This window comes from Cupressus sempervirens, chromosome 10, assembly GCF_028749045.1.
Source record: "Cupressus sempervirens isolate cs-2001-9-10 chromosome 10, ASM2874904v1, whole genome shotgun sequence".
Taxonomy (NCBI): Eukaryota; Viridiplantae; Streptophyta; class Pinopsida; order Cupressales; family Cupressaceae; genus Cupressus; species Cupressus sempervirens.
In genome coordinates, this window is record NC_143127.1 from 232,643,684 (window position 1) to 232,666,067 (window position 22,384).

The 22,384-nt window shown below is 37.4% G+C and overlaps 1 protein-coding gene across 1 annotated transcript; it reads right to left on the reverse strand.

Annotated features, from left to right (window-relative positions):
- Nucleotides 1-181: 181 nt before the first annotated feature.
- Nucleotides 182-22,152, reverse strand: LOC149533481 (putative aldo-keto reductase 1). The gene is made up of 6 exons (XM_089802979.1): nt 21,615-22,152; nt 20,107-20,310; nt 19,682-19,854; nt 972-1,068; nt 619-772; nt 182-526 (listed from the first exon to the last, which is right to left on the reverse strand). The coding sequence occupies exons 1-6, from the start codon at nt 21,756-21,758 to the stop codon at nt 348-350; spliced, it is 951 nt and encodes a 316-aa protein (XP_089659105.1). The 5' UTR covers nt 21,759-22,152; the 3' UTR covers nt 182-347.
- Nucleotides 22,153-22,384: the final 232 nt, after the last annotated feature.

A 22,384-nucleotide genomic window follows, 5' to 3' on the forward strand; every position in this document is an offset into this window, starting at 1 on the left:
GATCCCCATATTGTTTAGAAATTAAATTATAGCACGTTAATTCAATATCTTAACCAGAATGGGACCCAGAAACATAATGGACAATTTGAACTACTGTGTTTTTGCCACACCATATGAACAACATGCTAAATTGATTTAAAATCAATGTACAATAGCTCAAACTGTGATTCAAAATAGCAACTAACAAAAATAATTATTTTATTAATATTATATAGAATGACAAGCAACAGGCAATAAAGTTTGGCAACCCATTTTAAGACAAGCATCACTCTACCTATAAATTTAACTACAGGAAAGTTTTATCAATCATAAGCAGTATGATAATTGTGCCACAACAATTATCTATTCTAAGATTTCTGTGGGGTATCTGCAAATCTCCATGTCTTATGATTCATGAACTCATAAGTTCGGATACCTACAACTTCATCAGCTAGCAGTGATTCGCCAATTTCTTGCAAGTCCGTTTGCGAGAGTTCAATGTTCAAGGAGCCAATATTCTCGTCCAAGTTCTTGGTTTTAGTAGTTCCTATCAAAATATCAATAGAAGAATATCACTTTCTATGCTAACAACTCAAATCACTGCCAATGAGGAAACAGAGATATGGAACATAGACTCACCAGGGATGGGAACAACATCATCACCTTGATGCAGAACCCATGCAAGAGCAAGCTGGCCAGGCGTACAGCCATACTTTTTGGCTAAATCTGCAATGCGCGTGTAGAAAACTTTGTTCTTCTCCAGATTTTCCCCTCTAAATCGTGGATGATTAACCTGCCCCATAGGACCCATTGGCATAATATTGATTGATTTTTCAAATCAAACAGAAAGGATAATGATTGAATTTTCAAATCAACCAGAAAGAAAATATGTAACAAAGAATTTGACTTTCAGTCTCCAAGAATCTTGTACAATCTCAATCAAGAAAAAGAACATATCCAGGACCAGTTCCTAAATATATTTTGAAACATACCAATGAACTATTTTCCGGTAAGCTCTCTGCAACTGCCTTTCCAGAGAAGAATCCACGACCAAGAGGACTGTATGGTACTATACCAATGCCTAACTCCCTGATTACAAAAAGGCACAGTTCATATTGTATCAGTTAGGGGAACAGAAGATTAAAAATATTAGCATCTCATTCCATTAAGAAATTGAACTCTTTTATACACATCATACTAGAGATCTGTAGAACTAAATCCAACATGCCTAACAACAACTGGGGAAACGTAGACAATCTTCTTATAGACTTTTCACCATTAATAATTTTGTATTATCTCACTGGTTTTCAGATGCTTTTGTTTCTTACATTATCAATTCTGTTATATGACTATTTTTGATATGTTAGAATTATACGTTTTAACAGGGATCTTGTAAAAACAGTATGACTATTTTCAACATTTCAGATTTCACATGTTTTAACAATGATCTTGTAAAATGTGCTCAAAATGCCCATGTTCCATTCTCATTGGCACTTGACAATGAGGACACCTAACAATAGAAGGGACAGAGTGTTGCCATATTAAAGATCCAAGCCTACCCTTTGTCTAGAAGATCTGCCTCGATTCTTATTGGCCCTCTGTTGTGAAGCTGTGAGGTTTTCACACCATTGCCTCATTGCGAATTGGGACCCCCTCTTTTTTTGCCTTAGCAGCAGTAGTGGTCTTAGGCGGCTTTAGTTGGCAACATTTTCAATTCTCCCAAATCAAGGAAGTAAGTTTGTGCAATTTTGGCCTGTCAGGAAGTAATGTCTACCTGGGGTGCAAGCAAGAGTTGAGCTAAGTCTGTCAGGAATATGGAATTGGAACCAAAGGGATTTTAAAACCTTTAGACAATCCTTGTTCTAGCTTTAATGTGACCTTAGAAAGCCAGGATAGGTTACGGGGGGTTAGAGTGTTGACAGCGTGTTGAATCTTGAAATTTGGTTGACTGAAGTTTTTTGAAAAACCCCAAAGTCTAGATTTTGTGTCAAGATAGGTTATGGGGGTTTAGAGTGTTGAAGGCGTGTTGAATCCTGAAATTTGGTTTAGTCTGAATTGTTTTGAAAAACCCCAAAGTCTAGATTTTGTATCTTAACTCCTATGAAGCTGAAACCTATCTCAAACATCCTAACAGTATAAGAAAGGAACTCATATGTTCTATTTGTATAAAATTATAAATCCTCCCGCCCCAGAGCTGGAACTGACTAAGTGTTGTTTGCAGAGTAAACTTGCAAGCAGATTGTCCAAACTAGATCAGAATCCGACCCTCTTTTGGCATTATTTCCCAACGTAGGTAAATTTTTGCCCCTTCAGTCAGGCCTTTAAAGCATAATTCGATGAGGAGCTTGAGGACTTTGAATGAAGTAATGTAAAAGGAAGGGGAAATTTAATAGTTCCCATACTTAAAAATTTCGGCTTGCTGAATGGGAATGCCCAAACATGTCGGAATCTGGCCTTTTTTGGGCATTAATGACCAAAATCATAAGATGACCTTCCATTTTGGCTCAGCTTATTAGTGCCTTTGAGAATTTATTCAAACTTGCAAATTTGAGTGAAACAATGATGGCAATTTAAAAGGTTCAAAAATTGGATTTTTTATTAGAGTTTGGCTGGAATGCCCAAGTTGGGTCAGAATCCGGCCCTTTTGGGGCTTTTTTGCCCTTCAATTTAACTGAAAACTTTGGTCCATTTAAAATTTGTTTGAAACTGGGCAAAACTTGATGGAAAAACGACTTGAAGTGTGAAATATATGATGGATTTAACCTAAGTTACCATGGTTCATCACTCCCCCCCGGACCAGTACAAGTTTGAACTGGTTCGAAGTGTGGTCCAGTTCAAACTCTAGCTCGGGTAAGGTGCTGTTTTTTGACGGCGGGTTCAATTGGGTTCGAGGCAAGTTCGAACCCGGGGTGGACCAAGCTGGGAAAATCAAACCAAGTTTGAACCCACGTGTTTGCTAGGCCCTGCAGATGGCAAAAATCAGATTTTTTGCAAAATTGATGATATTTTGGCATCCACAACTAATGTTGCTGCTGCAAAATTAATGATATTTTGGCATCCACAACTTGTTTTGATGTCATGATAGCCAATGGAGGCACATTAGAGTGCAAAGGAAATACAGTAATGTTCACATTTCTATGGATGAGTAAATTTACCATATAACTTTTTTGTTCTCTCGCTTGAAGGTTTGTGTGGTTCTAGAGTAACATTTATGCAAACCCTGACCCATCCTCTAGGATTTCTATTGAGGAATATTGAAGAACTTAGAATATTGATAGATTTTTATTCCATTACTTGAACAATGAATGTGAAGCAATGATACTTGAACTTGATGCTATGATTTGTTTTTAATATTTTGAATCTTTAATGTTGAACTATATGATGGTATGATCACTATGATTACAACTTTATGGTGCTTTCGTTGTTTAAATGTGTTTACGCTACTATGCTACATTCTAATTTTAACGCATGCTATATTATATATATATTTTTACATGTTTTTGTACTAAGGAACCCAAACGAACCCAAACCCCTTTCGAAAATTTTGACGAACTTGCTAACCAGTTCTCAAACTTTGAACTTCAAGCTGAACCCGAACCTGTAACTTAGTGTTCAGGTCAGATCCAACCTTTTTTGGGTATTAATGCTCAAGATCATAAAAAATTGTCCAACCTCCATTTTGCCTCCAATCTTTCATAACATGCTACAATTGGTGAAAACTTACAGAATTTGATGAGAAGATGGCTTGAACAAACAAAGATTTGGAGATTTTGGTGACTTAATGTTTTTCAGATGTAAGAGTGAATTGCTCGATTAAGGTCGGATCCAAGCTGACTTGGGCATTAATGCCCAAAAACTTCAAATTTCCGAACCCTCATTTTAGCTTAAAACATTAAGGAGTCTTGGTAAACATTTGGTGAAAGCAGCTTAGACAAATAAAAAATTTCAGTGGTTTAATGAGTTTGGAATTTCGAAGTGAACTGGATTGCTCAAGATAGGTCAGAATCCAATCTTTTTTGGGCATTAATGCCCCAAAATGCAAGATTTCTGACCTCCCTTTCTAACCTAAAACATTAATATCTTTTGAAAATTGCCTTGATCTTGGAGAATTTGAAGAGAAAACAACTTGGGGAATGAAAGTCTTGGGGGCTTGAGGACTCCAAAAAAATTGTGTTGGGCTGGAATCGCCCAAAACAGATTGAAATCCATCTATTTTAGGGCATTTTTGCCCAAAAGTCTCCAACCCTTTCATTTTGAATGATTCTTTGACTAAGGCCAAGAAGCATTCAGCTTTTAGCAAAATTACTTGAACGAGTGAGGTTTTTAGGAGGTTTGTGCATGTAGACTTTTTCTGATTGTGGTTGTGATTGCCCAAAATAGGTCAGAATCTGACCATTTTTGGACATTTTTACCCTGCCATTCTGACCACTACTAAGACTAGGATTTAAATTATTTAATTTCGTTGTTTAAAGGCCAACTCAGCCCTTTAATTGGACATGACTTTTCAGGGCTCTTGAATTTCTATATAAAGGAGACCCCTCAAATCATTTGAGCAACAAAACAAAGCAATTCTGCTCTGACAATTGGTAGGGATCCACCCTCAAATTTGTAGTGGATTTGTCTGATTTTATGTCATGTCCCCATTTTGGAGGCAATTTGATTTAATTAATTTAATTAATTAGGTTGTCCAAAATAATGAATATTTTATGAGGATGACTAATTAATTATTTTAATTAAATAAATAAGTGGTATTAAGTTAATTATTTATAAAGTTATCAAATAAATAAATATTAAAAGGTAAATTTATATTTAATTAATTTAATAAAGTGACTTGAATTATAAAATATTTTATAAAGTCACTTTGTAAAAAAAAAAATCAAGAGTTCCCCTTTTGAGTACATACATGGACTTTGTAAAAGGAAAAAAAGAAGTAATATTAAAACTCATGTATTATCCCACATTGGCAAGACGGAAACGTGGAGCAAGTGAGGAAGGGATTAAAAGAAAGAGGATAGCTCTCATTTAAGCAAGCTTGGAAATATCAAAGAAATTGAAAAAAAATTCTGGAGATTATGTCTCAATAGTTTGAAGGACGAAATCCCTTCAAGCTGGAAATCTTGACGCCATTGAAATATATGGTCTTGAGATTCAACAGGGTAGCAGTCTGAAAAAGTAGATACGAAAAAGCAGTCCGAAAAAGCAGAACCGAAAAAGCAGTCCGAAAAAGCCGAACTGAAAAAGCAGGCCTAAAAAGTAGTTTGAAAAAGCAGTTCGAAAAAACAAATCAGAAAAACAAAGCAGAAGGGGCGGCATTGAAGAAAATTATTACAGCCATCTACAACCAGGTTCTTTTGTTAGTATTGTTTTTTAGGGTGTTATAAGCTTTCAGCTGTAAGTGTGCATTATACCAGCATTATCATTTTGTAATCCATGTAAATGCCAAAGTCTTGGCCATATTTCATGAGCATTGTAATTTTCATTGCAATTAAGAAGATAATAGTTGCTGGTGTCATTTAAGCAATTTAATATCATTATTTATCAGCTAGTTAGTTTGCATACAAACTGTTTGTAAAAATGCCAGTTGGCTATAGGTGTTCATTTCTCATGCTTAGATCATATATATGCACTGAATATTGTCAAAATTAGTAGCACACTCATGTTAGGTCATTGTTTAGTCCATTGTAGTCTTCTAGCACAAGATTTTCATTGATGCAAATTGTAAAAAAAGTCATTTGAAGCTAGCTGAAATACTATATCAATCATACGTCCCTTGCATGTAAATTGTTTGATGAAATTCCTTGAACTTTCATCAGCATTTTTTGAGGGCAGATTTGAGGAGGGTTATTACAGTGGTATCAGAGCTTGCTTGCAAAGTGTTTGACGAAATGTCAAACAACTGAAGTATAAAGATTTTTGGTGTTTGAAGAAGTTATAGCCTATTGGGGTTATTACAGTGGTATCAGAGCGGTTTCCTGCCATCCTGTGGAGGTCTTATTGGGAATTTGGATTAGCCAGATAGAGAGAAAAATGTTTGACAAAATGAATGCCAGTCCAGATCAGGGAAAGGAAAAATTCTTACAGATATTAGACACCTTAGCACAAGGACAGTGATCAACAGAGCAGAGAGCATAGGAACAAAGTCAAAGATTGGAGCTTATGATGCAGATGATGGCTCGTCAAATGGGGTTGAATGCCAACGTAGGTGGAGGAAATAATCAGAATGGTAATAATCAGAAGGGTAACAATCAGAATGGGAATAATCAGGATGGGACACATAATGGAGGTGAACGAGTTGGGAACAATTTCGGTCATGCACCCCAGCAAACTAGGACAGTGAGTTCGCGGCCTATGATTCCCATATTTCCTCCTAGAGCTCCAGAGCATCCCATACCAAAGCCCCAGATCACTGATATACAAGACCAGCTGAGGAGAGATTGGGAAGCCGAAGGTCCAGATTTTATTGCTGCAATCACCTTTAGGGAGTATATAGATGTGCGGATGAAGCATATGCCTCGTGGACATGACAAGAACCAGAGCTATGAGCTACGAAAGAAAGTAAGGAAACTTCAATTACCATATTATGATGGCTCGAGGAAGTCTACAGCAAGAGCTTGGGTTCAAAGGCTTGACACATACTTTCAAATGAACCCTATGCCTAAGGAAGAAGCTATTAAGTATGCAACAATTCACCTGGATGGGTTAGCACACAAGTGGTGGCATCATGGTATGGTCACTATGGGTCATGCACACATTACCTCATATGTAGAGTTTACGGAGAGACTGATTGAACATTTTGATAGGCCTAAGGATCATACCTTCCCTATGACAGGCAGAAACTTGTATGACGAGTTTAACAGACATGCTGATTCGATACAGGGAAACATTAGCACATCTTCAGGTAATGGTTTATCGACATCATCTTCACAGGCAGAAGGGGTTACAGATGTTGTGCAGGTTGAGCCAATAGCATCAGAAGGTGATATCACAGGCACACCGGATTGTATGATTGACACAGATAGTGATTCCAGTACAGTTGGGCTGGATGAAGTTACAATAGTTGAGGATACTGTCATGTTTGAGGATAGTACATTTGATCAGCAAGTGAGCATTCAAGACTTTGCAGAAAATGAGTATCAAGCACAATTGGATGCTTCTTCACATGAGATAGAGGCTAGTAGCTCTTTACTTGGTTTGGCAAGCCAGTTGAAGACAAGGGACAAGAATATTGTCACGGCTTTATCTCATCATGACAGGATACATGGATTGATTGAGAATCACATTTGGATGATTCAACTGCAGGAGAGACAGAAAGAAGTCACAACAGGTTCTTCTTGTGACAACTTACAACAGATCAAGGAAGGCATGGAGGCAATGAAGATAAGTTACATACACCTACTTTCAAATCGCGACCATCTCCTTAATCTTGCAGGGATCTATTTAGATGCATTGAAGGAGGAGGAGGAGATTGACCGGTTTTCTCATGAGTTGGAGGATACTCAGAATTCCTTGGGGTGTATTCAGTTGGCTCTCCAGGATTCTGAGAGATATGTGGACGAGCTTTGTCTTGAGGTGAGCTCAGTTCGGGAGTTAGCGCATATAGCAGGGGCTCAGTTTCCTTTTACAGTCAGGTCACATGTTGATGATGATATGAGTACATCTAGCATTCACACTCCGGATTTAGAGACTGTAGACAGGTTCGTGAAGTCAGTTGGTATTGTTCACATTACTCAGGTGAGAAGTTTACTTGAATGGCCAGTTGGTTTCCATTCATGGATTAGATGTTGGGATCCTTATCTTAGTACTTGAGATCGTTTTGACCGGAGATATTTATCATTCTTTGGTAGTAGTATCTGTTGCACCATCATGGACTTGATTAGTAGTTTGCCAGGTGTAGTTCTCATCCATGCCAGCAACTTGTTTGATGCTGGAATTAGTTTTTACACACCTTTGTTGGGCATTGTTCATGTATCCAGTCAACAATTCTTGTTGGAATGGGTTGATGATCTCTCAGATATGACAAAATTTACAGAAGAGTCTCAGGATCTGATTATTACAGATGACACCCACGGGGATGTTGTGGACAGTTTTGAGGACTGTCTCCTCAACAGTTTCCTTTGATACGGAGGTTTATGTTGATGCTTCAGTCACTCTATTTGATGATACAAGTTCAGCAATTGGACTGCAGAATTTGGATGGCAGTATTACAGACGATAGCTATTATGAGGTTACTCCTTTGGACAGTGTACCAGGGGTAGAGTATAGGAGTTTGACCAGCCAGCACAATCATGTGTCTAATCAGCTGAGAGTTAGTGAGCGAGACATTGCTATCGTTTGTGAGCATTTCGATGCTACTCGTCAGTTGTTAGCAGTGTATGGATGGGGTTCTCCTACTAGTAATGAGCAGGGAGGCAGTTATCTTTCCTTAACGGAGATCCACTCTTTATGGGAGGCTATTTGGATTTTGAGACAAAATTATATGCAGTTGGTAGCCGACAGAGATTATCTTATGGAGTGGGGGAGTACAGCATACGAAGCATTAATGTGGTGAGTAAGCTTACTCAGCAACTCGAGGTGACTTCTGAGATTCTTGAGAGTACACAATTGGCTTTCGAGGAGTCACAGTTTCATTTGGCTAAGGTGACCATGGAGTTAGAGCAACTGCAGTCTTTACCAGATTTTGTACAGTCACAAGTTGTGGTGTCTGGTGATCCAAGGATGTCCATGGTCGAGATTGTCAGAGACAGTGGAGATGGGGATGCATCCATCCTTGATACTAACATTGGCATATCGGGTTCGTTCTCACTAGAGTCAGGTTCAGTTGAGTTGGGTGTTGCAACAGATTGTTGTGGTATGCCTGACATGGTGGTGGCCTCTAGTACTGATGGCACGGAGACTAGAGATGTTGTATCAAAGATTATGTGTGATGTTGGTGAGCCGGCAGTTGGCATGGTTCCTGCTAGTGATACTACTCCCTTGGCGATGTCTTCGGAGGTATTAGTCAGTTCCAGCTTGGTTAGTGATCGATTGCAGTTAGTTTCATCTGGGTTGCAGTCTGAGCCACTGACTAAGAGTGGCGCATTCTATCGGCATTATACTGTGAGGTATGCTCATCAATTTACCTTTGATGACCATGTTGATGAGATGATGATACAGAGATATACTTTGATTCCTAGTGCTTGTTATCAGTTATGGGATGGTTTGACGCCACAGGATAAGAGTTGTGATGGGCATGACATGGCGATAGGTTTTGCAGTTGACAGCTTGATAATACATGACTTAGAGCAGGAGTTTGGGAGTGATGCTTCAGCGGTTGTTGTTATTGATTCTACTCCTTTGGCTATGACATCTCCTGACTTAGCTGGTGATCGGTCACAGTGGGTTGTATCACTTTTTCATGGTGAGCTGTTGACTGAGGTTGGTTCTTTTTATCAGCATTATACTGCAGGGTATGTACATCAGTTAGCATTTGATCCTTGTGTTGAGGAGTTGATGGCAAGCAAATTTGGTTTGGGTTCCATTTCTTGTTGTTTATCTTGTGATGTCTTTTCACCATCAACGATGCATGGGAGTTATGGTTATGAGACAGTGGCCGGTGATCTGCAGAGTTGTGTTGACTGCAAGAGTTGTACAGTGAGTGGATTCTCCATACTTGGTACAGTTTCATTCGGGAGCGTTCACCATTGTTGCAAAGTTGGATTATACATTCTGTATAGGCCAGTGGGATGCGTTGTTGGTATTTACTGTGTTGGCAGCTTGATTTGCCCACTTTACTTGGGTTCTGATGTTCTAAGAGTTTGTGTCTCGTGGGTTTCTAACTGTGGCAGTTGTGATTTTGGAGTTTGGTTGAGCTGTAATTGTCAATTTGATTATGGATTCCTCTTGGTTATATTGCAGAGGATATTGCAGGAGCCTATGTTAATTAACAGTGGTATAGTTCATGACTACATTTGGGATCCAGGCGGATTGATTGGTTTATTGTTCAGCCATTGCTTGGGGACAAGCAATTTCAGGAAGGGCGGACTGTCATATCCCCATTTTGGAGGCAATTTGATTTAATTAACTTAATTAATTAGGTTGTCCAAAATAATGAATATTTTATGAGGATGACTAATTAATTATTTTAATTAAATAAATAAGTGGTATTAAGTTAATTATTTATAAAGTTATCAAATAAATAAATATTAAAAAGTAACTTTATATTTAATTAATTTAATAAAGTGACTTGAATTATAAAATATTTTATAAAGTCACTTTATAAAATTAAAATCAAGAGTTCCCTTTTTGAGTACATACATGGACTTTGTAAAAGGAAAAAAAAAAGTAATATCAAAACTCATGTATTATCCCACATTGGCAAGACGGAAACGTGGAGCAAGTGAGGAAGGGATTAAAAGAAAGAGAATAGCTCTCATTTAAACAAGCTTGGAAATATCAAAGAAATTGGGAAATTTTTCTGGAGATTATGTCTCAATCGTTTGAAGGACGAAATCCCTTCAAGCTGGAAATTTTGACGCCATTGAAAGATATGGTCTTGAGATTCAACAGGGTAGCAATCTGAAAAAGCAGATACGAAAAAGCAGTCCGGAAAAGCAGAACCGAAAAAGCGGAACCGAAAAAGCAGGCCGAAAAAGCAGTCCAAAAAAGCGGAACCGAAAAAGCAGGCCGAAAAAGCAGTCCGAAAAAGCAGTTCGAAAAAACAAATCAGAAAAACAAAGCAAAAGGGGCAGCATTGAAGAAAATTATTACAGCCATCTACAACCAAGTTCTTTTGTTAGTATTGTTTTTTAGGGTGTTATAAGCTTTCAGCTGTAAGTGTGCATTATACCAGCATTATCATTTTGTAATCCATGTAAATGCCAAAGTCTTGGCCATATTTCATGAGCATTGTAATTTTCATTGCAATTAAGAAGATAATAGTTGCTAGTGTCATTTAAGCAATTTAATATCATTATTTATCAGCTAGTTAGTTTGCATACCAACTGTTTGTAAAAATGTCAGTTGGCTGTAGGTGTTCATTTCTCATGCTTAAATCATATATATGCACTGAATATTGTCAAAATTAGTAGCACACTCATGTTAGGTCATTGTGTAGTCCATTGTAGTCTTCTAGCACAAGATTTTCATTGATGCAAATTGTAAAAAAAGTCATTTGAAGCTAGCTGAAATACTATATCAGTCATACGTCCCTTGCATGTGAATTGTTTGATGAAATTCCTTGAGCTTTTATCAGCATTTTTTGAGGGCAGATTTGAGGAGGGTTATTACAGTGGTATCAGAGCTTGCTTGCAAAGTGTTTGACGAAATGTCAAACAACTGAAGTATAAAGATTTTTGGTGTTTGAAGAAGTTATAACCTATTGGGGTTATTACATTTTAGCAGCGAAATTCTTCTTCAGGGAGCAGCAAATTAGGCTCAGACCTGTAGCAACGAAATTCCCAGATTAAGGCAACAAGCTCTCCCTTATCTAGCAGCAAATTTGATTCTAAAAGGTGTTGGGATAAGGTGGCTCAACCTTTGGACGCTTTATTGGTTTTTTAATTATGCATTTTTGGAATTTGCTAAATGAGACCAAATCTTCCACAAGGATAGACTTGGACCAAAAAACAGAAAGTCTGTTTTTTGGGCTTTATTCTCTTTGCTTTGTTTTTATCCAAGAGTTGTGCATAAAGGAAGTTTCTAAATAAGTTGCACATGAAAGATAGAAAAAAATAAGTCTTTTGCAGTTGGAATAATAAGGTTTACTACAAAACCTTGGTGTTCTAGGTTCTAACAAGGGATATTACAGATAGGACCAAGAAGGTCATTCAATTTGAATATGGAGCAGATGACAGTAAATATTGTCTCACTTGGGGGATTGATAGGAGATGGCACCTCCAGCTTCACAAGCCCATCCATACAATCACTTAGTACCTCAATTCAGCATTGCATTGCTGCCCTTATTTCAAGATGGATGAGGAGGTTCTTAATGGTCTCTACTTGTTTCTAGAGTTAATGGCTACCGGTTATACTGACATGAACACTATTGTTTGAAATTGGGGAGATCTTCTCTCATCAAATTTGCAAAACCAGTTGAATAGAATTGCAGCCAGGTAAGAATATATGTTAAGAGCATAATTTGATTTTATAACTTGAAGTATTAAAATTGCAAATGAGACTGATTTTTCTCTCTTCTTATCTCATATAGATGGTGGAAAAAAATTGTTCATAGAACAGCAAACTTGTGGAGGATTACCACCTACATATTGAGTCAACCATGTGGCGCTTCAGATCGTAAGCGCAATAGGAGCATGTTTGAGCACATACACTCCAAAAAGTGCAATAGATTGACTGTGGGGAGATTGAATGATCTAATGTTTGTTCATTACAACCTCCAGCTTGGATAGAGACAGATTTTAGACAGTGACACCAACCTAATCACACTGGAGGAAGTCGATCCAGAATCTGAGAGGATCACTGGGGCTACAGATCTTGTCTTCAGTGAGGACCTTGACTTAGCCGGTGAAGCCAATAGAAGAAGAGGCAGATAAAGCACAAGCAAAAGTAGGTACAATTGATGTTGGTAAGGGTGGCATGTCATACGCACAAACTATGGCTGCTGATTCATCTAGGACCAACCTTAGACACCTTTGAAGGAGGGATGCAGGCTACTTTGAGCCATAAAATTGTTTTTGTTTTGATATATGTTTCGAACATTTTATGTCAAGGATTTCATATTCCATAGTTTTGTATAAATTTGACAATATTTATAATTTTATGTATCTAAGCTTTCTCCTTTAGTTAAAAGTTGCATTTACACTTTTTGATCAATGTATACTTGTGTATGTGATTAAACCAGCTATTATTTGATGATGTTATTATCTCTTTAAAATTTACTTAATAAAATGTGCATGAAACAGTTTCAAATCCTTGAAGATCTCTATATTTCTTGGGTTTATTCACTCAGTCAAGTATTAGCCAGTCCCACGTCAAGTTACCCTTGCCAAGTCCAATTCCTATATCTATGTTAGTATGTTAGATATAGAAACCTACATCTCTATCATAGCTAAATTTAGGTGTTTTTGATAGGCCTTGTTACTTTCTTTGTCATCATGGGGATGGAGCTTAGCTGTTAAGAGTATCCAATGTCCTCTCTCATTTGTAAATGCTTGGGATGGCTGCGTGAATCATACATGAAACTTTATCTCTGAAAAGATGTTGAAACAAAGGAAAATGCCTTCTCAGTTGATAGTTTCCACCGGATACATCTTTTGCTTACATGCAAACAGAAGGCAAGATTATAGCAAAAAATTTGTTATTGGAACACTTTGATAATTGATATCTTGACTTGTTGCTAACTGAACATGTACCCATATGGTAACATGTTTCGATACCCAACATACATTTCTCAGGTTCATTAGTTCCAACTAAATTCCATTAAATGTAGTAATATAATTCCTTTTATGAGTGTCAGTTCTCAGAATCTCTGCAAACACTCCATTCTCTCATAGGTGTTCAAAATCTGGTGTAGCTTCAAGAAAGATCTTCTCTTTGTTTGTACCTACTACATCAACATATGAAGTCACCAGCATTTACAAGTTTCTAGCAAATTTTGGTTATGTACTGCTGAAGTTGAGCTTCAAGCAATTTTGATTGAGACTGCTAAAAATCAATGGTTGACCAATGGTCATCTCTTGGCAGCTATAATATTCTATATATCTGTCTTCATCTTTGCCTCATCCTATAGCTATCCTCCTACTTGGCTGATGCAGTGCAAGGTAGGAGAATCCCCAAAGGAGATGTTTGAACCCCCAGCAAATAACCACACAGTAGAAACACAATAACAATGCAAAATCTGATACCAAATCACAACTTTTTATTCATAAAATAACTGTTACATGCAATATGTCAAGCGGTAAGGCCTTCCCGCTTACAACCAAATACAATAGCAATTACAATAACAGTTCTACAAGATCCCCCAAGATCCAACCCAAACACTAGTTAGTCCAGATCCACTCTGGTAGAAACCTCCAAGGAAGATCTAAACTTGTGCTCGCAAGCCCACCAAGCAATCTCCTTGTTTCTAAACTGTAGCCACTAGATCTTCTCACAAACTCGCAACTCCACCACAATCCTGCTATAAACTGCCTCACATTTGGCACTCTGTCCACAGACTCAGGAACATTCGATCCTCTGCTTCCTCCTCTCCAAGCTTCTACTAAGAAGAGATCACACCTTGAAGCTTGATTAGAAATGATCATATGCCTTGCTTAAATAGGCACTTAGCACCCAAGACGTTACAAACATAACCAATGTGGGATAAAAGGTAAATGCAACTACCTTTAACAAATATTTAATTCCCACCCAAATACAACTAAGCACCACCATGTGGCCCAACAAATATTAAATGCACAATTTAAGGAAGTGTCCACAAACTTCTACAATTCCACCTACACACCTCGATAAATGGAATGACAACCATTTTAATTTATTTTTCTATTTAAGCCACCTATGCACCTCAAAAATAGAAATTCCTCTTTTTCACCTTTTTTTTATTTTTTTATTTTTCTCTAATTTTCGTCACTTTCTCTCTCCTCCGATTTTTTTTTTTTTTGACGCAAGATGCTCCTACATCAGACTGCCCAAGTAGATTAAAAAAAGTGTGTCCCACACTTGACGCCAAAAGAAAGATCTACAACCATCTTCATCTTCACCAAAGGTTTCCACTCCATTAGGGACAAGAAAACCAACATGCAAATCATCCACATTTGCATCACTCTATCGAACACCAGAATCTCAACCATCTAATCAGCATGCTCACTCCCAGGAACAAACTGAACATGATGCTTCATCAACAAACCCTCATCCACATCAACAACTAGTGAATCCACGCCAGTAGCAACAAACTCCATATCAACAACAATATGTAGATCTCCATGAATACATTCCAAGCTCACAACACCAGTGGTCTTATTGCTTACAACAAAATGCTCTACAACATACAAGTCACCACCAACAGCAACCAGATCATCCACGACCAAGTGCTCTACAGTCTCCATATTAGACTCAACCAACTGATCATGAAAACCAATCTCCATCCCAACATCAACAAGGTCGGGCTCCACAAACTGATCAACAAAACCAAACTCTTCCACCTCGACCTTGCGATGCCATCTTCTCTCTCGAACAAGTCTTCTAACTGACCAGACAACTCTCTTCCAGATCAATAGACTCCAACTCCAATAGCATAGAACTTCCTTCTTAGGTTTCTCAACTCTTTTAGAAAAAACAGCGTCCACCTGAGCTATTGTCTCATTAATCCTCCTCTCCACTATATCTCGGAGATTCACAATCATCCCAAGGTCCAATCCACTCAGAGCCATCTCCCAAGATCTTTGCAAACCCTCTATAAGAAATCACCAATAGATCAATCTTCTCGAACAAGATCAACCTTTTGTCTTTGCAACCATAGATCCATCTGCATGTCCTCCCAAGGTCCTGGTGCAAACTACCTCAACTTCGGCAATTTCTGTCTACACACTCAAGAACAACCTTCGCTCTGATACCACTTGATGTAGCGCAAGGTAGGAGAATCCCCAAAAGAGATGTCCGAGCCCCCAACAAATAACCACACAGTGGAAACACAATAATAATGCAAGATCTAATACCAAATCACAACTCTTTATTCATAAAATAACTGTTACATGCAATGTGTCGAATTATAAGGCCTTCCCGCTTACGACCAAATACAATAGCAATTACAATAACAGTCCTGCAAGATCCTCCAAGATCCAACCCAAACACTAGCTAGTCCAGATCCACACTCTAGTAGAAACCTCCAAGGAAGATCTAAACTTGTGCTTGCATGCCCACCAAGCAATCTCCTTGTTTCTAAACCGCAGCCACTAGCTCTTCTCACAAACTCACAACTCTACCACAATCCTGCTGTAAACTACTTCACATTCGACGCTCTCTCCACAAACTTAGGAACAATCAATCCTCTGCTTCCTCCTCTCCAAGCTTTTACTAAGAAGAGATCACACCTTGAAACTTGATTAGAAATATTCATATGCCTTGCTTTAATAGGCAATTACCACCCAAGATGTTACAAACACAACCAATGTGGGATAAAAGGTAAATGCAACTACCTTCAACAAATATTTAATTCCCATCCAAATACAACTAAGCACCACCATGTGGCCCAACAAATATTAAATGCATGATTTAAGAAAGTGTCCACAAACTTCCAGAATTCCACCTACACACCTCGATGAATGGAATGGCAACCATTTTTATTTATTTTTCTTTATGCCACCTATGCACCTCAAAAACAGAAATTCCTCTTTTTTACCTTTTTCTTTTTATAATTTTTTTTTTTCTCTTTATTTTCTAATGCAAGATGCTCCTACATCATTAGCATTTAATGTGGATGTGTGTTTATTGGATGCAACCTCTCTTGTTTGACATGTCATCGAGTATGACCATGGAACGGCTATTTTGGAATGGCAAACTCTTCTTGTTTTGGTTGCATTTCCTTTGCGTCAGTCATTGCCTTTCTCTCTTCCCAAAGGTTGTTCGCATGGTGGAGTTCATTCACTATCTTTGGAATAGAATTTCTTATGGCTACAAGCATTATTGCATTCAAAGCGGAAAAAGCATTGTAGGTGTTTACTTCAGAAGTATTTGTCTTTCAAGTGTGTGTTCGTCTGCAGTTTGTTCATGCTCTTAGAAGAGTATTTTCTTCAGATAGTTCATATTCTCAAGAGTGCTCGATTCTGGAGGAAATCGCTCATATTTTATCTTCATATCTTCGATAGTCAGGTTCTTCAAAGTGATTATTGATTTCTATGAGAAATCATTTCTAGTTTATCTGATTTAATGCATGTATTCTTAGAGTCTCCATGCTTGTCATATGTCCGCAAGTTCCTAAGGAGATTGTGTTTATTTTTGTTCTCATGCATATTCAGCTATTTGTGTAAAGGATAGTGCTCTCATTGAGTTCACCATATCTCATATCCCGACTGGAAGTTCCATGTCAAAAGTCAATCAGTGTGAAAGAAGATTGCTAAAAGAACATTGGAGATTCTTCCTTATTTATAACTAAGAGATCAATTTTTGTGGGGCTGGGTTGTTTCCCTCGAAGAGGAGAGTTTTTCCCAGGATATATCTTTCTCTGTGTGTTTTAGAATTTGTTTTCTGTCAATCTGATTCAAATTTAACAATTGGCACTGATGCACATCAAATAAAAGATTATAAATTTTAACACCAAACAGCACCCAGAAAAACATGAAAGCTGCAAATTGTAGGAAGAAAAAAAGGGAGCCTCCACTTGGAAGTAAAAGATAGTGAATAATAGCTTTCATAAACTTTTATGGGTTTTAATTTGGTGTTTCCTTGAAATTGTGGGTATGATTTAATTCCTATTTGCTTATATACTTAAAAAGCATGGACAATAGCCACGTGTTTTTGTAGGTTTTCTTTGTTGCTTGTTTGAAATTCAAGGTATTATTCAATTCCTATTTACTGATATTTAAAAATTAATAATCTTCTCCTTTTTAATGTTTTTCTTTTAATTGGGGCAGACGGAAAATAATAGGGAATGAAAAAAGTAGCACACAAGCAAACAATACAGAGGAAATGCCCACATATCACCTGCGTCCAAAAACTACTGCTTGTGTTTGCAGGATATTTCCACAATGTTACCAAGTAAGGAACTGGTGAGTCACAATGATGGAAAGGCAGGCCCTGGAAAACCTAAAAATACAAAAAAGATAGTCATAATGTCCACTACAGATCCTGTAGATAACTACAAAGTTTGGATTTCCCTGAGATGGCTGGGGAAATCTGGAACATCACTCAATCATCACCAGGATGGCCAGACATCTTGACAGCAAGACAAAATACAAAAAAGATAGTCATAATGTCCACTACAGATCCTGTAGATAACTACAAAGTTTGGATTTCCCCAAGATGGCTGGGGAAATATGGAACATCACTCAACCATCGCTAGGATGACCAGACATCTTGACAGCAAGACAAATTTTTATGATGTTTTTAAAGAAACATTCATGACATTACAAAAAAGACATATATCATAACAGCACTATAACTGCAGCAATAAATATATCACCACAGCAGTATAACAGGAATAAATTCAATCATGACAGCACTAACAGCAGCAACAGTAGTATAACAGCAATATATATAACAATATTTAGAGTCATAGCTAACAATATAACAGTTAACACTAACTGCAATAATTCGAATTTCAGATTTCATTGTTCAAATTTTGACTCTAAGTCTCAAACTTCAAGAGATTTGATATGGTACTCGAGTCAATAATAATTGTCAGTTTCAAAAAAGATTAATGGTGCATAGACTGTGGTCTGGTGCAGTGTAGTATTGTGTGAGACGAACAGACAAACAAACAAAAAATTGAAGTGTGGTTGGCGTGCCGGCTTCTACAAAAGTCATCCACAAAATTTTAACTGTTCCACGTTATAGTGCTGCTGCTATACTGCTGTGTCCATTAACTTGTAGGAATCTCTCTCTCTCTCTCTCTCTCTCTCTCTCTCTCTCTCTACATGCACACACACATACATATATGCATGTGTATGTGTGTGTATATCTATAGCCATCCCCAAAAACTGGCCATCAACCTTTGTCCCTAAAATCACATCCCTTGCTATATCCGTCATTGTCCCCAAAACATCATTGAACATATACTGGAAATCCTCATTTGTCCACAAAGATCAACACATAATCACTATTGAAGAGTGATCTCTCAATATACCATAACAGCATATTTATTACAGCGTACATGCACATATATACTCTTCTTTTTTGTTCCAGATCTCTTTCATGCTGACTATGATAAATGTAAAGCTTACTACTTTCATTCCTTCTCTCACATTCAGCAGACTATACGGAATATTGTCATGTATTTCTCAGTGTTTCCTAAGCATCTAAGGAACACTCACTTCAGTATATCAAGTCTATTAGTTTTAAACCAATCCAAATATCCATCTAAAAAAGGCAATCAAGAAAGCTTTCAAGAAAATTGAGCATCTCATATGTAAATTTGCACATTTATCTTCTTGGATTAAAAATGGACACTTGATAAGTTCCTATCCAATTTTTCTTTCTAAAGACAATGAACTAGAGGTCAGCTGCATTTATTGTTCTAAGACTACAATGCTTAACATTGTTTGTTCACCATCTTAGGAAAGTCCAAGTTATTCAAGATGATACCCAACCTTGTGGCAAACTTCCTAGATCCCTTTCCTTGGGAAGGCTGTTATTGAAAAGACTGATCTTCCATGCACAGATTAAAATCTCAAAATTCCTTGCAAAATCATTATATCTGGCATCTAAGTAATGAATCTTCCATCTCAGTCTTGTCATATTGTTTAAAGATGGCCACAAGGGTCCTTAACATCTGATGGAAGTAACAATCAAATAGCTTTGATTGCAGACAAAGAATTGAATCCTCCATGATTATCTTAGGGAACCATTCCTTTTGTAAGATTTATAAGTTAAAAATGTTAACTCCCTCTTTAGCCCATACGCGGGATTACAATTTTCAAGTTGCTGACAAAGTCTCTGTGAGAGGAGATGCAAATATAAGGATAATTTATGATAGTCAGCAATAAAAAAATTTAATTTATAAACAATTTATTTAAGTAATAAATTCAAACAAAATATATACAGACAAGTTTGAATGGACCTGCACACTGGGATTATGTCGTCCTCAATGTCACGAGTCCAAAGGGACCATTCAAGCTGAACGGCAGTAATAGGATGCACTGCATGGGCTCTTCTAATGGTATCAACACTGGCTTCTGACAGTCCAATATATTTTACTTTTCCCTCTTGCACAAGTTTTTTGAGCTCCCCTATCTAATCATCAGAGACAAAGACTGCATTGATTATCAACCAGACAAAAATCACTAACAAATCTGCATATGACAGATGAAGTCTTATGAACTTTAACAAGTGCACTTGAAACCTTGCCCAAAATCTCCTCAGAAACATAAAAATATGCTCCGAATTTCAAAATAGATGGAAAGTGCAGAAGCAAACCTAGCCTATAACTTTGCATTCATTGTGTTTGAGAAAGAATCAATGCAAAAAGGAACAAGCTGTACTTACTGTTTCTTCAATAGGAATTGACGTATCTATCCTATGCTGATAATATAGATCTATGTACTCCACATCAAGACGCTTAAGGCTTTCTTCACAACATTTCCGGACATACTCTGGGGAGCCCTTGGCATCCATCTTACCATCAGGACTAAATATAATACCACACTTTGTTGCAAGCTGAACTTTGTCACAAGGAAGCTGCTTCAATGCCTGTGTATAAGCATTTCCAGCATTAGCGAAATTTATAAAATTTAGTACTTCTGTAGCTCACCGCAATTTTATTCACAGTTAGTCCCTTACACTGCTTTGGTCTCGTGGACGTCATTAAAATCATTCATTCCCCTAAACGCTTTGTAAGAACAAAGAATCCAAATGAAAAAGAGTTGAGCATATTTTCTATTATTTTATGTGCTTTAAAATGATGGCAATAAATAAAATGTCGAACATGTAATAAATGAGTAGAAGTGAACAAATTTCAATTAACTTGTTTATTTTACCAAAAAAAAAGCTCAAATACAAACATTTGAAATGAATTGTTAAATCTCAACACGCACTGCATATTCAGTTTCACACTTCATCCTTCAAAGCCAAAGATGTCAAAAAAGTATCTGCCTATCATCCGACAGAGGGTCTACCCTAAAATAAGTGTCTCGTGTCTGTTGAAATTAAATCAAATCAGGTGTTGTTAAATTCTTACTTTTCAGGATTTGTTCTCTTAGATATTAAATGAAAAAGATATAAATCGAGAAAATCAGAGACCTGCTATAAATTAATGACAAGGAAATGAAGTTTGGAGAGCTATTCCAAAGATTAAGAATACTCCATCGAGATAGATACATCCTGATATGTCCTACACACGGTGTTGGGACTCTGTATACATAACAACTTGTTTTGTCCTGCACTTGCATTTGGTGGAAAAAAATGGGCCAAAACTTGACAAACTCAACAATTATAAATATATATAATATAAGAAAATCTGTTTCGATTGGTTTCTTTTGCGAATTTCAAGTTGATTTTCTGTTTTTTTGGGTCTCGGCTAAGTCTGACAACTGATACTTGTGAACCTGTGAGTCTGACAGTAGGAGTTTTGACTGTTGGACTCAATCAAAGCTGCAGACTCTCGTACTCAGATCGGCAAACCCTGTCTTAAAGAACCTTGCGAGCTGTAATCATCATCAACAGTACACCATACCCTGGTCGCTTGTAAGCTAACATCAAATAATGACGCCTTTAATCACCAATTAGATTAGGGATGGAGAAGATTCCATTTTGAGGGTGTATACAAATAATTAACAAATTGGACCACTATTTGTGGAAAAACTACGATTCAAAACCAGTAGGCCGCTCTTGAATGTGCGTGTAGCCCCAACTGATAAGGGCCGTGATGGCCATAATGGAAACTGGTGTCACCGAATATGCCCATTCTTATAATTTCCTAAATTATAAAGAAATTCCAAAGAAAATATCAGGAAGTTTGAGTGTGTATAGCAAACCATTTTAAAAGGTAAGCTCACCTTCCCAACAAGGATTTCATTGGTAGTGCCACCATATATATTTGCTGTGTCGAAGAAGGTAATGCCTTTCTCGAAAGCATACTTAATTACGGAAATCCCATCTTCTTCGGAGACAGGATTGTTATATACGCCAGTAAGCCCCATGCATCCATATCCCAACTTAGAAACCTTGACCAGAATTAGTTTCCAGTTTCAGTGTCTATCGAAATCTCTCACAGCCAAAATTTCATACGAAAATACTTGGTACAAATGAAACCTTGACTGCCCAAATTGGTTCGTGGAATTACTGTGGTTGCCATTGTAGATTGACGGAAATGCGTTAGGTAGCTCAAAATAGAGAAGCTGTGGATTCCAGTAGCCTCCTCTGTAGTTTGGACTTCTTATCTACGAATAGCTATGCTCATTCTTGTTATTCTTTTGGTGGCAGTCGGGAAAAAGTACTAGGAAGCCGTAACCATCAACGGGGCACCTAGGTAACGCTCTCATGGAGAGTGGCTTTTTAATTCATTTTACGGTGCTTTTTTAGATCAGGCTCGGTCAAAAGGAGCAACGTCTACGTTCACTTAAATATTTAATTTTGTTTTTCAGTTCCGACAACTATGTTTTGGAACTCTAGTTTGAGCACTCAAGTAGGGAAGCAAGTGAAGCACTAGGCAAGACATGCTTGAATACCCAAATTCAGCATGGCCATATGCAATGGTGCAATTAAACATCGCTAAATTTAAGGAAATGTCACTTGTAAAATGTACAAAAGATCAAAGTGTGGCTAA

Excerpts from the sequence above, each read along its gene's own strand:
- LOC149533481 (XM_089802979.1), bottom strand. The coding sequence starts at position 21,758 with ATGGGGCTTACTGGCGTATATAACAATCCTGTCTCCGAAGAAGATGGG. Across the intron at positions 1,069-19,681 it reads GACATAATCCCAGTGTGCAG|GGAGTTAGGCATTGGTATAG; the intron begins GTCCATTCAAAC and ends TTTTGTAATCAG. Across the intron at positions 527-618 it reads TGATGTTGTTCCCATCCCTG|GAACTACTAAAACCAAGAAC; the intron begins GTGAGTCTATGT and ends ATATTTTGATAG.